Source organism: Trachypithecus francoisi, unplaced genomic scaffold (assembly GCF_009764315.1).
Source record: "Trachypithecus francoisi isolate TF-2019V2 unplaced genomic scaffold, Tfra_2.0 Lachesis_group3, whole genome shotgun sequence".
NCBI lineage: Eukaryota > Metazoa > Chordata > Mammalia > Primates > Cercopithecidae > Trachypithecus > Trachypithecus francoisi.
Window position 1 is genome coordinate 164,568,978 of NW_022681468.1, and position 12,750 is coordinate 164,581,727.

General features: G+C 46.6%; 1 protein-coding gene across 3 annotated transcripts in view; it reads right to left on the minus strand.

The window, feature by feature from the left end:
• OCA2 (OCA2 melanosomal transmembrane protein) overlaps positions 1 to 12,750 on the minus strand; it is a 326,593-nt gene that overhangs the window by 84,167 nt on the left and 229,676 nt on the right. For all 3 annotated transcript variants that reach the window (XM_033190812.1, XM_033190808.1, XM_033190809.1), the window contains exon 22: positions 4,408 to 4,501. In XM_033190812.1, the coding sequence (XP_033046703.1) occupies positions 4,408 to 4,501 (94 nt within the window). The remainder of the gene's footprint in view (positions 1 to 4,407; positions 4,502 to 12,750) is intronic.

Here is a 12,750-nt window from a genome sequence, read left to right on the forward strand (position 1 = left end):
CAGCCTTTAGACATCAGACATCCACCCACCTTCTCAGGAGTGTCGTGTGGGTGACACCGTGGGGCTGCTCTCCCCCAGAGGCCCTCCTGCACCCGGACATGTCCAAATCGCCTGGCCTCCCTCCCTGAGGGCCCTCCTTCTCAGCTATCCCCCTGCAGAAGTCCTTGGCCTTCTCACAGACTCACAGCCTGGGAGGCAGGACATCAACTCATTAAGTCGCACGGAGTCTGCTTCTTTAAAGAAAGCTTTACGGGCAACAGAAACCCGATGAACTTAGACACTTAGACACATGGGCGACCACCTCCTCCCCAGTAAGGACAAGCCTGGAGGCAGAGGGCGGGGAGCCGGTGCTAGGCCTACTACTGTTAGGCAGGTCTCCACTGTTCTCGGCCTCTCCCTCCCCTCACAGGATGGCTTCCCAGCCACATCTAAGGCAGGAGGGCAGGGAGGAGAACTGGCACCAACACGTTTTGATGACGAAGGCATAGGCTATGGCAAAGCCTCCCACATAGGCCCCTCCTGTCTTATTGGTCAGCAAAACGAGACAAGCAAGGCTGGTACCAAAGCAGAGAGGAGGCCAAAGAGAGGAGGCCCCAGAGAGGAGGCCCTGCAGACGAGGCCCCGGAGAGGAGGCCACGGAGAGGAGGCCCCGCAGACAAGGCCCCGGAGAGGAGGCCACAGAGAGGAAGCCCCGGAGACGAGGCCACAGAGAGGAGACCACAGAGAGGAGGCCATGGAGAGAGGCCCCAGAGAGGAGGCCCTCGAGAGAGGCCTGGAGGTTACAGGTCAGCTCTGGCAGGTCCTGCACAGACATATTGGAAATAGTGTGTCCGCCAATGCAACAGAAGGAATGCTAGATTTAAATTCAGAAGACCTCAATTAAGTCTCAAACCTTCTAAGCCCTGTAAACTGAGCAAATCCCCCACCATTTCTGTTATATTAACTGAGGTGTTTGTGTTAGGAGGGAAAGGAAGATGCAAAACCAGCCAGTGTTAGCCGTAGGGAACATTTACCTCCTGGTGACAGGCAGTCCCAGGTGGCACACATCCAGATGCAGCAGAGCTCTGTGGCACAGTCAGGACCTTCTTCCTGCACCTGTGTGCTCTGCCACCAGCCAGCAACACTCAGAGCCAGCCCACATGTGAGCTGCAGATGCTGCAGGCATCTCCTCACCATGCATCCAGACATGACCTTGGCCAGAGGAGGGAGTGGGACCCCTGTGTCTCCTGAGGTTTGGTCTCAGGGCCAGGAAAATCATTATCAGAAGCTCCTCCCTCTCTCACAGAAGACACTCCCTCACGTCACCCGGACTCCACATGGCTTTGGTCTGCCCATCCCTATGCCAGTCCCTGGGCCAGAAACCCAGCTGCCCATCCCTCCCTACCACGGGCAGGGGCAGAGGAGCAGGGAGTCTGCTTCCTCTGTGTTTATGAGGACCGTCACCACCCTTCCTGGCATCTCTTGGGCTGGTTGTGGGGTTCACACAGGATTAAGAATGTGAGCCTACTATTCAGATGCCAACGATGTTGCAGTCATTTAATAAGATGCCAGCAGGGTTTTAAGGGTATTCCACATGGTATGGGCTCCATGTGGTGGGGAGAACAAGGCCCCAGGTGTCACTTCCCCAGCCTAAGCCTCCCTCCCAGTTTCCACTGACAGCGAAGCACAGGGGGGTCGGCCTGTACATGAACAGCCCTGCCTGTCCTGGCACGCCCAGGTCGTTCTGCGTGGGAAGACGACACATGGATTCAGAGGCAGAATAAGGGCATTTTCAAAACCATGCCTAGCTGTTTGTGACGAACGTTGCACACAAAGAATCAGATCTCAAGGGTAACTCCTGTGTCTGCAGTACATGTTCCACTCAATAGGCCACACTCTCCGAACAGTGAGATTTTCCACCTGACAGAACTCTAGGCATGGACATTCCCTTCGGCGAGTTGAAGAGCCACCGGTCCTTCAAGACCTGGATGTAACCTAAGGAAAGCAGCAGCCTCAGGGTTTGAACATAGCCACGGGCTGCCTGGATTGGTCTGAACATAGCCACGGGCTGCCTGGATTGGTGTGAACACAGCCACGTGCTGCCTGGGTTGGAGTGAACACAGCCACGGGCTGCCCGGATTGGTGTAAACACAGCCACGTGCTGCCTGGGTTGTTGAGAAAATAGTCACGTGCTACCTGGATTGCCCACAGCCTCTAGATAACCATGGCAGGGAAGAGCTCTTCACTCTTCATGCTCACTTCACTTCCTCCCCACAGGTTTTCTACCTTAGGATTGCACCTGCCAGTAACGCCTTAGCACATGAACTTGCCTCCACCTCTGCTTTCCAGGAAACTCAGGCGAAGGCAGGCTTTTCTGAAGGCTTATTTGAATTGTTCTTAGCTCTTCATGAAAAGAGCAACCAAAAAGTACTGGGGTCAGACCAGAAGAAAGGAAAGAAAGGAAAGGAAGGAAAGGAAAAAGGAAAGGAAAGGAAAAAGGAAAGGAAAGGAAGGAAGGAAGTTGTTTCAAAGTATCCAGTGAATCGCCTCCAATTTATAGAGCAAATGACATTTCTCAAACCAAGCGAAAACTTCTATTGAAAGTGTTCTTCAGAATGCCAACCCTAGAGAGTGGAAAGCTGGCGTTTCATGGGGACAGAGCTTCCGCCTGGACTGGTGAACAGATCTCTGCAGGTGGACAGTGGCACAACACTGTGAATGTCCCTAATGCCACTGAACTGTGCACTTACACACCGTTAAGATGCTAAATTTTAGGTTACAGATATTTTACCCTAATTTCTGTAAAATGCCCAACCTTGAGTCAATGAGAAAGGGCCTCGAGGGAGTAAGTGTATAGTTAACTCCCAACACAGCTGCACTCCTGCCGTGCCAGGAACAGGTGCCTTTCCATCTCCAGAGCTGCTAGATTAAAATACTCCTAAGACTGAACACATCCATTATCCACTGCATCCCTGCTTCCAAAGTGTGCTCAGTTAGGAAGTGTCTAATCCCATTTTAGGAATTAGCCTCTAAATGGCACACATTGGCGTCTCTCCTAGAGAAATCTCCTCCACGTGGATCCTACATGTTTTGGGGAAATCCAAACTAGCTCACAAGGCCTCTCACTCTGTACGACCTGGCTTTCAACTTCCCCGTCTGCAGAACCTCCTCTGACATCTCCAGTCTCTCCTCGGGGCCCCGTGCACTCAGGGCACACCTCCGTTACGGGACGTGTCGGCCTATGCGGTAACCTTCGTTTAGGTGGCCATCTTCCTCGCTCGACAGTAGGGGTGTGAATTCACTGTCTGGCACAACGTCAGGGTATAGCAGAGGCTCAGCAAGTTCAAACGAACAGAATCCTCATCGTGGATGCGTTTCCAGGTGTCCTCGGATCCTGTTCCTAACTGTTGACGTTAAATGTAGCTCTGCACTGCCTTCCCGGGACTGGTTCTTGGATGGGGCAATTTTAACAGTTCTCCACTCTCGGAAGAACTTGGGGCATCAGTCACCAACTTAGATGAATTAGTTGTTCACGGACATTACAGAAACTTCACTGGATGACATTAATCCCCCTTTTCAGCCAAGGAGATAAACTAACCAGAGAGGCATTGATTTAATAGTCAGAAATCAATCAGAGAACAAAGAAAGCTGGATGATCTAAGCATACCTGGATATAAGAATAAAAACTTAAAGTGCATCTGATGTGTTGATCTAAGATTCTTCACAATCCCCTTGTGTTCCCAAAGGTGATCAGGCTTCTCAGATGTGAGAAGGATTCCCCCGCCGTTCTCTCCACGGCAACTGCATCCACAACCCTGTGTCTGGTCACCAGAGGTCAGTCTCTCCCAACACTCTCTCTAATCCACTTTTCGCCGTCTCCAAAGTACAATGCCCACCCCAAAAAAAACCTTTACTTTTTCTTCCCACTCTTATGGGTTAGAGCCTCTCCACTTCTCACTGTCTCCAAAGTACAATGCCCACCACCAAAAAATCCTTTAATCTTTCTTCCCACGCTTATGGGTTCGAGTCTCCACCTCTAGCTGACCCACTTGTCCCTCCACTGCTTATGGAGGGACTAAGAGAGAAACAGAACCGCAACTGAGGATGGCTTCTGAGTCAAAATCTGTTTCTAAACCTAAGCATGGCCCACACGGGCACAGGGCGGGAACACATCAGCTGTGAGGCGTCAGAACCACGCATCCCCAGGCCACGGGCCCGGGAAGTCGGGGGCAGCTCTGCAAAGAATGGGAAGGAACGGAGTTGCCCTGGAATTGCTCTGTCAAAGCTGAACATGTGTGTCCACTCAGGAAACCATCCGGACTCTCCTTCATTTGCTTTTAATTTGACACACACTAACTGTTGCTTTGGGCTGGACGGAAGTGTGGGCGCGTACCCCTCCCCCCACCCATGCGGTCAGCAGCCACTTACCTCCCAGGCAGGCACCAAAGGCCAGGGCATACATGAGCGGCGGCGCAGGCAGGCCGACCTCAGGGTCACGGCTCAGGTTCAGGAGCACGGGAATCTGTGGAGGAAAAGGACATTGATGCCACGTCCCATGGAAGCTCAGAGAAGCTGCCATACTGTGACCAATTTAGAAAATCCAAATGCTTTCTCACCTTTCAAACTCTAAGGAGTATAGGATTTGTGGAAAGAAACCAAAGCAAACTTTGGAATCCACAAAATCTTGAGTTTAAACTCATCTGTATGTCTTTGATGCCAGCTACCCCAACTGGTCCTCCTGGTCCTGAGCCCCACCAGCTGCTGTGACTCTTACACGGGGTAAAGGTACACAGAGTCTAACACGGGGCCTGAGAACGCAGCCATCAAAGCAGAGCTCACAGAACCCCGCAAGTGCTGTGCTAACTATGCACACGTCATCTTGAATCCTCAAACATCCCTCAAGTGTGCTGTTACTCCTTCCTTTGACAGACAAGGAGACCAGGATGCAGAGAGTCACAGGAGCACAGACCTCAAAAGCAACCCAGCTGGAACTCACACACAGTTCCCTGACCCTAAACTGCACACTGGGTCCCCTGTGCTAAGCGACTTCTCGTGGCTGCCCCTGCCAGGCACCCTGAGCCTGCTAGCCATTTGCAGCATGACGACAGGTACCAGATTCTACAGCCAGGAAGCACCATTCTCTAGTCAGCCATGCCAGCCTCTGGTGCAGCTTTCTGACGTTGATATACTTTGCATTACTGTAATCAATGAAAAACAGTGGCTGTGAAATTTCTGTAAGAAATCTGTGTTCAAGGAGCATGGCCCCTTGTGGCTTATTGCTAGAAGGAGCCGGGAAGGACACAGCCCTTGAGCCTGCCTCCAGGAGACTCCGGAGAATGGACGGCCTTGATGTTCCCACCAGACGCCTCAGGGAGCCCACGGGGTGTGAAGGAGAGAACCCTGGGCCCGCCACCTCGGGCAGTTGCGTATGTCAACCTCTCTAAATAGCAGCAGATGGAGGAGAGTGCCAATGGTGGCCGATCTGGAGAACATTACACAAAAACACAAACGGAAAGCGGACCCCAGTGTGGAGACGTGAGTGATGTGCAATATTATTCAATGCCGAGAATTAAGGGGCAAGAGAGCCACCCTCTGCTGGGTGCTCAGTCCCCCGATGTCCTGAAAGGGGTGCCTCAAGGCTCACTTGGGAAGACCCGTTCACCCTCAGCTCCTGGTCGCTGCAGCAGGATTTCATGTGTGCACTCGGCAGCGTCCTGCTGGGGCAGGGGGCTCCTCCGCCGCACCCCAGATTCTGGGCTTGCCTAGTGGCCTCCTTTGACCGACGGAATGTGGGTGGGTTGGACAGAAGATCTTGTGTTTCTGCCTGCCCCTCTGGAAGGTCAGGCTCTCGGCCACAATGGAAGATGGAGCCTAGGCACTGCCACTGCTCAGGGGCGTCCCCATGGTGAGGACATGTGGAGCAGGGTCCCCCAGCCCCAGCAGAGTCCGGACTAGGAAGCTGCAGCCAGGCCGCTGACCCACGTGCCTGCTACGCACGTGTCTCCACCAGCCCTGGGTCTGGTTCTCCAGAGCTGCCTTGCAAGGTCTAGAAAGGAGCCCTTCACATTTGCTGGGTCACAAGGGGCGTGTTGAACGGCTCAATTTTTCATTGTCAGTAGCGTCAAATATACACTGGAAGAGAAATAAGTAACACGCTAGGGAAAGCATCTGATTCTGCATCTATCGATCTGATGCAGAATCAGAAACGCCTGGCAGCAGGGTACTCCCGCGCAGTCCCTGAGGCACTTTTCAAGCTTTGCTTTTGTTGTCTTATGATAAGCACGATTATCATAGAGGCTCCTTCACACTTGATGTCTTTGTTCTTTGGAGGAGGGAGCGAAGTGAAACTTCTCACCACAGCCAGTCATCAATGAGCACAGCTAGCACACACACGTCACTGTGAGGCCACAGGGCCCTATAGGCGCTGAGCACCACATTGTTGGTGCAAAGCCAGCCTCTACCCTACAGGGCTGCACACACCACCCGCAACAAGGAGACAGAGTCAGAACAACTAAGCACAGGACCCTGGGCCCTTGTTGGGGCACTGCAGTCTCAAGGGAGGAGGCGATGTCGTCAAGCTTAGTGATGCAGAAATTCCAGCAAGTGCCCTGTGCTGTGAGGTCCATTGTCCAAAGCCAGAGAAAACCTACCCCAGGTTCCAAACTGCATACTTACAAGTGCCAGATTCTGTTACAGGCTGATTGCTTCAAAAAGTATGCTATGACATTGTTTTCAAATCATGCCCTCTCTGGGATTTGCAATTCTGATAAGAACCAGCTCCCTAAACTCGAGTCCAAGGATCTTCCCACAGCTCTGTGGTCTGTCCTCCCAAGCCCTGCCTTGTTCAAGCTCCCCTTCCCACAACGCAAATGCACCATTTGCCCCTTTAATTCTGTCCTCCATGCAGCCAGCCACGACCTTTCCGTCTTTGAAGTCTGCCCATGCAACCGACCTGACTCCATACTCTTCCATCTGAGGCAAGCCCTCCCCTGCCAGGCTGTCCTCTGCCTCACACACTCCAGCCTTCACAGGCCTTGACCTGAGCACTGCCTGCCACTTCTGTGCCCATGTCCACGTCTCCACCTAGGCACATGGTCACTCTTGCCCTCACGTAGCCTCCTGCTCAGCCCATAAGAGGCTTGGGCATCTCTCCTCTGAGAAGTCTCCCTGAGTTCCCCAGTGTGGCTGCTGTTTTATAATACACTACACCCAGAGCTTACTTCCATCACTGCATTCAACACTTCCTCCTCCACCGGATGGCTACGCCCAGAGCTTACCTCCATCACTGCATTCAACACTTCCTCCTCCACCGGATGGCTACGCCCAGAGCTTACCTCCATCACTGCATTCAACACTTCCTCCTCCACCGGATGGCTACGCCCAGAGCTTACCTCCATCACTGCATTCAACACTTCCTCCTCCACCGGATGGCTACGCCCAGAGCTTACCTCCATCACTGCATTCAACACTTCCTCCTCCACCGGATGGCTACGCCCAGAGCTTACCTCCATCACTGCATTCAACACTACCTCCTCCACTGGATGGGACCATGTTATCTTGTCTATGCTCATTTATTCTTAATTCAGTCAGTAATTCTTCATGAATATTTTACTTTGTGTCTGGTTCTGCTCTAGATACAAGCGATAGAACAATGAATATGAGACACAAAAGTCCCTGCCCTCATAGAACTTGCTTTACAGTGGCAGAGAGAGAAAAATTTAAAACTAATGAATGACAGCACAGAAGATGGCGAGCAGGAAAAGCTCCCCGAATCCACCTCTGCCTAAAGGATGACTGAACTGGCAGGAACTGTCTGAAGCTACCGTATGAGCTCCCTGTGGCTGCTGTCACAAAGCACCACGAGCTGCGTCCTGAAAACAACAGGACTTCATTGCCGTACAGGCAAGAGTCTGAAGCCAGGTGCTGGCCTGACCGTGCTCTCCAATTGGCTCTCGGGGGGGTCTTTCCTTGCCCCTCCGGTGTCTGCGGCCATCCTGGCCATCCTTGCCTTATGGGTGCATCACTCCAGCCACAAGGGAGCCTCTCCTGTGCCTGTGTGTGTCTGTGCCAAAATTTCCCCTTTTCATAAGGACTTTAGTCAGATTGGATTAGGGCTCACCCTAGTGACCCGATTGAAACTTATTACCTCTGTAAAGGCCCTATTTTCATATAAGGTTACATTCCAAAGTACCTGGGGTTAGGACCTCAGTATGTTTTGGGGAGACAATTCAATTCAAAACAGTAACTATTTTGGAAGTCTGGAGTGTAGCCAAACACTTTCAGCAACCAGGGGGAAGACTGATAAAAAGGGTTTTGGTGAATTTTGGCTTTTTTTTTAGTGGTTATCATTCCCCATCTCTCACCCTGTGGCAGGAAGCTGTGGGAATGGCAGCACCTGTTTAGGATGTGACTTGCTGATATCAGAGCAGGCAATAACGACCTTGTCCTCCAAAAGCTGAGGTTGTGTATGTTGATTGCTGGCCACTGTTTTGATCACTGAGGGGCCAGCACAGAGGCTGGCCATTGTTTCAACCTCCACGTGATGAAGCAGCTTCCAGGAAATTTAAAGTGGCAGTAATTATTTCTGTACACACACACCCCTAACACATACACCCCTAACACACACACACACATGCACATACACACACACACACATTTTTTGGGAGCCAGAAATTTAAGGAAATCTTTGTCAGTCTACTAGTTAACTGTAGAGATAATGGAAGAAAAACTTCAATGACCATACACTTTTCAAAAAAGTTTGGAAAAGTCACAAATGGATGGCTCCAGCACTCAACGAGAAAGACTCAGCAACATCTGAGGAATGGGAGAATTAGATTTCTAGCATTACCACAATATAATACTCAAAATGTCCAGCTCTCAACAAAGAAGATTACACAACATACAAAACAAATAGGAAAGCGTGGTCCATTCACAGAAAAAAAAAAAAAAATGACAGAAATCATCCTGGAAGAAGTCTAGGCATTAGAAATATTAGTCCAAGATGTTAATTCAGCTGTCTTAAAGAAGTTCAATAACTACAGGAAACCATGGACAAAGAGTTAAAGAAAATCAAGAAAATGATGTACAGACAGAATTTAAATATCACTAAAGAGGTAGAAATTATAAAGAGGAATCAAACAGAAACTCTGGACCTGAAAGTAAAATAACTTAAATGAAAACCTCGCTACAAGACTTCAACAGCAGAACTGAGGAAGCCGAAGAAAGGATCAGTGAACGTGAAGACGTGACATTTGAAATTATCAGGGCTTATCTAGAATATTTAAATTCATATGAGACAGAAAGTAAGATGGTGGTTGCCAAGGCCTTGGGGGAGGAAGGAACGGGGAATTATTTTTAATGGGTACAGGGCTTTAGTTTTGCAAGGAAAAGAGCTCTGCAAATGGATGGTGGTGATAGTTGTACAATAATGTAAATGGACTTAATGCTACTAAACTGTACACTTAAAAATGGTTACGATGGTGAATTTTATGTTCCATGTGTTTTACCACAATTTAAAAAGTAAATAAAATTTAAAATGTCAAAAAAGAAATTAATAGGTCTGAGGAGCAGAAAGTAAAAGAAAAAAGAACAAACAGAGCCCAAAGGACCTGTAGGACACCATCAAATCTACCGATATACGCATTATAGGGTTTCCAGAAAGAGAAGATGGAGAGAAAGAGACAGGAAAAATATTTAATAGGCATTCCGCTAATAAAGACGTCATCTATGAAGGAAGGAAGGACTGAATTGTAAAGGAAATAAGGACTAAATAGTCTGTATGCTATTGAAACTAAATTGGTATTATTCATGATAGGTTGTTACACATTTAGGATGTTAATTGAAATTTCCAAGGTAACCACTAAGAAAATAACTATTAAAATATACAGAAAATTAAAACAAGGTAATCAAAGTTGTACACTACAAAAAAAATCAACTAAATACAAAAAAAAGGCAGTAATGGAGAAACCAATAAACAAAAAATCTAAGATATACAGAAAAGAAAAAAATGGCAGAGTAATTCTTTCTTTATCAGAAATTACATTAATTGTAAATGGATTAAACTCTCCTATTCACCTGAGGTCAGGAGTTCAAGACCAGTCTGGCCAACATGGTGAAACCTCGTCTCTACTAAAAATACAAAAATTAGCCAGGTGTGGTGGCGAGCACCTGTAATCCCAGCTACTTGGGAGGCTGAGGCAGGAGAATCGCTGGAACCCAGAAGGCGGAGGTTGCGGTGATCCAAGATTGTGCCACTGCACTCCAGCCTAGGAGACAGAGTGAGACTCTGCCTCCAACAAAAGAAAAAAAAAACACAGATTGGCAGATTGGATAAGAAACAGGATACGTCTATACACAAGCAACTGTCTTTAGATACAAGGACGCAAATAAGTCAAAAGTAAGAAAAAATATTTTACATGTAAATAGTAATCAGTAACCAAAATAGAACTGAGGTGGGTACATTATTGTCAGACAAAATAGAATGTAAACAAAAACAGGTTACAAAAGACAAATAACATATATTTATAAATGACTCAATATAGAAGGAAGATATAACAATTATAAATATTTACACAGCTAAAAACAGAACCTGGAAATACATGAAACAAAAATTGGCATAATTGAAGAAGAAATAGATATTTCTACTATAAAAAGTAGAGACATACAATATTCCCCAAGATAAGACCACAAAATAATTCTCAATAAATTTTAAAAGATTAAAATAATACATAGTATGTTTTCTAATTACAATAGAATGAAACTCGAAATCAGTAACAGAAGGAAAAAGAAAAAATTTACAAATATTAAACAACCAATGAGTTAAAGAAGAAATTACAAGGAAAATTAGAAAACACCTAAGACAAAGAGAAATGAAAATGCAACACACTAAACCTTGTGAGATTCAACGAAAGCAGTGCTAATAGGAAAATTTACAGCTGTAAATGTATATATTTTAAAAGAAGAAATATCTCAAATAAATAACCTAACTTCACACCTTAAGAAACTACAAAAAGGCAAGCAAACTAAACCTAAAGCTAGGAGAACAAGTAAGATAGATTAGAGGAGAGATAAATAAGATAAAGAATAGAAAAAACAGAGAAAGTAAACAAAACCAAAAGTTGACTCCTTGAAAGGATCGACAATATTGTCAAAGTTTTATCTAGATTGACTAAGAAAAAGAGATAAAATACAAATGACTAAAACCAAAAACTGAAGTGGAAACATTATTACCAATCTGGCAGAAATAAAAAGGACTGTAAAAGAATACTATAAACAATTACACGCCAACAAGTTGTGTAAACTAAATGAAACAAACACATTTCTAGAAATACACAATCTATCCAAACTGACTCACGGAAAAACAGACTATTTGATTAGATCTATAGCTAGTAAGGAGATTGAATCAGTAACCAAAAAATTCCCAACGAAGAAAAGTCTAGGACCAGATGGCTTTGCTGGTGCATTCCACCAAGCGTTTAAAGAAAAATTAACACCAATCTTTCCAAAACTGTTTCAAAACATGAAGAAGAGGGAACACTTCCCAACTCATTCCATGAGGCCAGCATTACCCTGATGCTAAGTCAGACAAAGCCACTACAAAAAAAGAAAACCACAGATCAACGTTCCTGATGAAACTGGGATGTAGTCGATACCAACATTCTTACAGGAAGAAAGGAACAGAAGGGAGCCATTGCCTCTACCAACACGAGATCGACGGAAAGACCCCAGGGCTTGGGAAAAAAGATGGCAGATAGCAGCACTCAGGAAACAAAACATAAATAAAATAAAATAAAATAAATAAAATAAAATATAAAATAAAATAAAATAAGTGGCAAAGGATAAAAAAGGTTTTCTGTGAGAAAAAGAAATGGTGATGAAAGTTATAAAGGTGCTATTTTTTAAACAGGAATTCCAGGCTGATTTAGCACTTTAATCTGTACGAATGTACAATTTTATTTAAAAGTCAACGTTGCACAACTAAGCAGCTCAAAAGAATAATGAATAAGGAAAATCCATAGCATGCTTGGTGGCATTAAGTGTTACGGGGAAAAAATAGAGTGAAAGGGGAGACGGGGAGGGCGAGGTTGTCAGTTTAGCACTGGGAAGGAGCAGTTTTGCAAAACTCAGTCAAAGGTGAAGGAGCAAGACCAACCTCTGATGATCCGTGTGAAGAGAATCTCAGAAAGCACAGAACGTGCAAAAGCCTTTATCATCAATGTATTTCAGAGTCGGGGAGCACATGTGCAGGTTTGTTACATGGACATCTTGTGTGATGCTGGGATTTGGACTTCAAATGTTCGTGTCACCCAAGCAGTGAGCATAGTACCTGCTCGGGAGTTTTTCAGCCCGTCTTCATCCCTCACTCCTCCCTTCTGAAAACCCCACTGTTGATTATTCCCTTCTCTGTGTCATATGTATCCACTATTTAGCTCCCTCTTATAAGTGAGAACATAGAGTATTTGGTTTTCTGTTTCGGCGTTAATTCCATTAGGATCATGACCGCCAGCTCCATCCATGTTGCTACATGGAACATGATCTCATTGTTTTTTTTATGGCTGTGTGGTATTCCATGTTGTTTATGTACCACATTTTCTTTATTCAATCCACCGCTGATGGGCATCTAGGTTGATTCCATGTCTTTGCTATTGTGAGTAACATAGTGATGGACATGCAAGGGCACGTGTCTTTTTGGTAGAATGATTCCATCTCCTTTGGGTCTATACTCAGCAGTGGGATTGCTGGGTTGAAATCCAAGCAGCCACTATGGCTGCA